The sequence below is a fragment of the Pinus tabuliformis genome, chromosome 2_1, assembly GCF_031772625.1.
Source record: "Pinus tabuliformis cultivar Carrire ecotype Pingquan chromosome 2_1, CPIR1, whole genome shotgun sequence".
NCBI lineage: Eukaryota > Viridiplantae > Streptophyta > Pinopsida > Pinales > Pinaceae > Pinus > Pinus tabuliformis.
Window position 1 is genome coordinate 971,217,618 of NC_142299.1, and position 2,590 is coordinate 971,220,207.

A 2,590-nucleotide genomic window follows, 5' to 3' on the forward strand; every position below is an offset into this window, starting at 1 on the left:
CTGTTCCTACTTTCCGACTGCCATTATTATCTAAAAAGAATCCTTTATTTCAATTATTCAGACCTCTCCGTGGAACAACTCTGTTCGTTCGTAACCTGGGCCCACGCATTTCCAGCTCAACGAAGTCCACCGTAAATTTGGCCGACGCTCTGTCGAAAACTAGTACCATTCTTTTGGACTATTGCTTTAAGTTGAGATCCCACACATTTTGGTCCACATCACATTTAATTGGTCCCACCTTTTCCGACCCTTCTAATTGATAAGGCCTGGCAACTCTGATTATCAACGAAAGGGGTTTCTTGTTATCAATGTTTCCTGCTCCCTATAAATAGAAACTTGATAATTCGCAATTCATATCCATTCCATTTCACGCCCCCCCGCTTCCCTTTTCATACTTTACTTGCCATTCCTCTACGAAAAGCTGCGAACAATGGCATTGGCGTTTCTTCTCAATTCATTCGTACTTTTGCCCTGCTTTCTCATCGTCTGCCTCATTCCCTTCAACGAGTCAAAAGAAATAACACGCCCACCAGTGTTCCCGGCACTCTTTGTTTTCGGGGATTCAACGGTGGACGCAGGCAACAACGACTATCTGCTGACATTAGTTAAGAGCAACTTTCCTCCTTACGTAAGGGATTTCATCGATCATAAGCCCACCGGAAGGTTTTCCAACGGAAGACTAGCAACAGATTTTGTCTAAGCTCATGAATAACCATACGTATTATAATTATATATCAAAAGTGAGTGATTTTTCACAATAAATATATTTTCGCTGGTACATGTACAGCTGCAGCATTAGGACTGAAAGAGACGTTGCCAGCATATTTAGATCCTAACCTAACTTCCCAGGACATTATGACGGGTGTAAGCTTTGCTTCAGGAGGATCTGGGTATGACAATCTCACGGCCGAGATCTCCGTATGTTCTAATTATCACCCTTATCATCCTTTTTCGCTAACTTGAATTCCAATTAGTTGAACATCAGCCCCGGTATTTGATCCTGACCAATATAATCCATGTTTTGCAGTCTGCATTGCCTTTATGGAAGCAAGTGCAGCACTTCAAGAATTACCGGAGGAGATTGGAAGATGTGGTTGGAGAAAAGAACGCGTCAGACATTATAAGAGATGCTCTGTTCATATGTAGCATGGGAACTAACGACTTTGTAGTCACCTACTTTACACTGCAAATGCGAAGGGCACAGATGAACATTGAGCAGTATCAGGACTTTTTACTGAAAGAAGCCAACAATTTCATTCAGGTCGGTTCTATTTTTCATGTACTTTATTTTACGACTCTTGCAAATCGTCTAAACTATTTTCAGTTTTGAAATATTACTTTTGGGTTCTCTGGAGAGCAAGGGTAAATCCTGTATGATCCATGAAGTCATGTATGGTAAAATGAGAATTAACTACAACGATCAATTTGTCATGCACTTAAAAAGTCTACTTTAACGCTCATAGCATCATGTGACAGGAGGCGGAGAGGAAGCATAGAAGCAAATTATTGTTAGTTGTAGTCTCTCCAACATGTTCCAAGAGAAGTGATTAAAATGATGAATTTTGATGGATTATGTAACAGGAGATATACAAAGAGGGTGCTCGCAAACTATTGTTCGTTGGACTTCCTCCAATGGGTTGCTTGCCTCTAGTCAGAACTTTAAATCTAAAGCAATTCATAAACAGAAGAATCGGAAAATGCTTAGAAGAAGAGAACCAGGTGGCCGTTAGTTACAATGAAAAACTAAAATCAGTTTTGACGAGTTTGATGCATCCTCTTCTTGGTCTCAAGATTGTTTATAGGGATCTCTACCAAGTGGTATCTGATATGGTATACAATCCTCGAAAATACGGTATGTTCTGTCAGAGTTTGGTTTTTTTCGATTGTCATTGAAAGCACACAGTAGGCGATATGTTATTCGTTTTATATTGAGAGATCACATATTGTGTTGGTGTGGTGACAGGGTTTGAGATATCGGGAAGAGGATGCTGTGGAACGGGAATGATAGGGGCTGGTCTCTGTAACAAGAATGCTCCATTCGTTTGTGCCGATGCCTCAAAATATGTATTCTGGGATGCCATTCATCCAACGCAAAAGGTTTATGAGGTCGTTGCTAAACTTGCAATCGATCAAGATCTACCGCGCTTATTCTAAATAATTTGAGGACGACATTAATATATATGGATCTGGATTGCCCCATTTGACTGTAGTGGGTTTTCAAACAAATCATATGTCATCGAGCTCTCCACAATTGCATTTAAAAGTGAAGACAAATAATGATAGGGTTAAATTAATGAAGTGACTTAATAATGGAAACGCGCTCTATGTATATACTAAAAAAATATCATCAAATTTATGAATGGTTTTTTTTTTGGTTATTTTAAGAGGATATAAATAAAGAAATTAGAAAAAAATAATACTAAAATTAAATGAAAAAGAATGTTTATTTATTAATTAATAATTTAAAAAATGTATTTATAGATATGTTTATTTTGAAATAATACTTTTAAAATTTTAATTTAATTATTATAAATTTATTTTCCATATAATATTTTAGAATATTGGAATATTTGTAATAGTAGTCATAATT

At 37.2% G+C, this 2,590-nt stretch overlaps 1 protein-coding gene across 1 annotated transcript; it reads left to right on the top strand.

The window, feature by feature from the left end:
* The first annotated feature begins 430 nt into the window (after positions 1 to 430).
* On the top strand, positions 431 to 2,159 carry LOC149203863 (GDSL esterase/lipase At2g42990-like). Its single transcript, XM_089402011.1, has 5 exons — positions 431 to 696; positions 786 to 918; positions 1,028 to 1,261; positions 1,582 to 1,852; positions 1,964 to 2,159. The coding sequence occupies exons 1-5, from the start codon at positions 431 to 433 to the stop codon at positions 2,152 to 2,154; spliced, it is 1,095 nt and encodes a 364-aa protein (XP_089258137.1). The 3' UTR covers positions 2,155 to 2,159.
* The last annotated feature ends 431 nt before the right edge of the window (positions 2,160 to 2,590 follow it).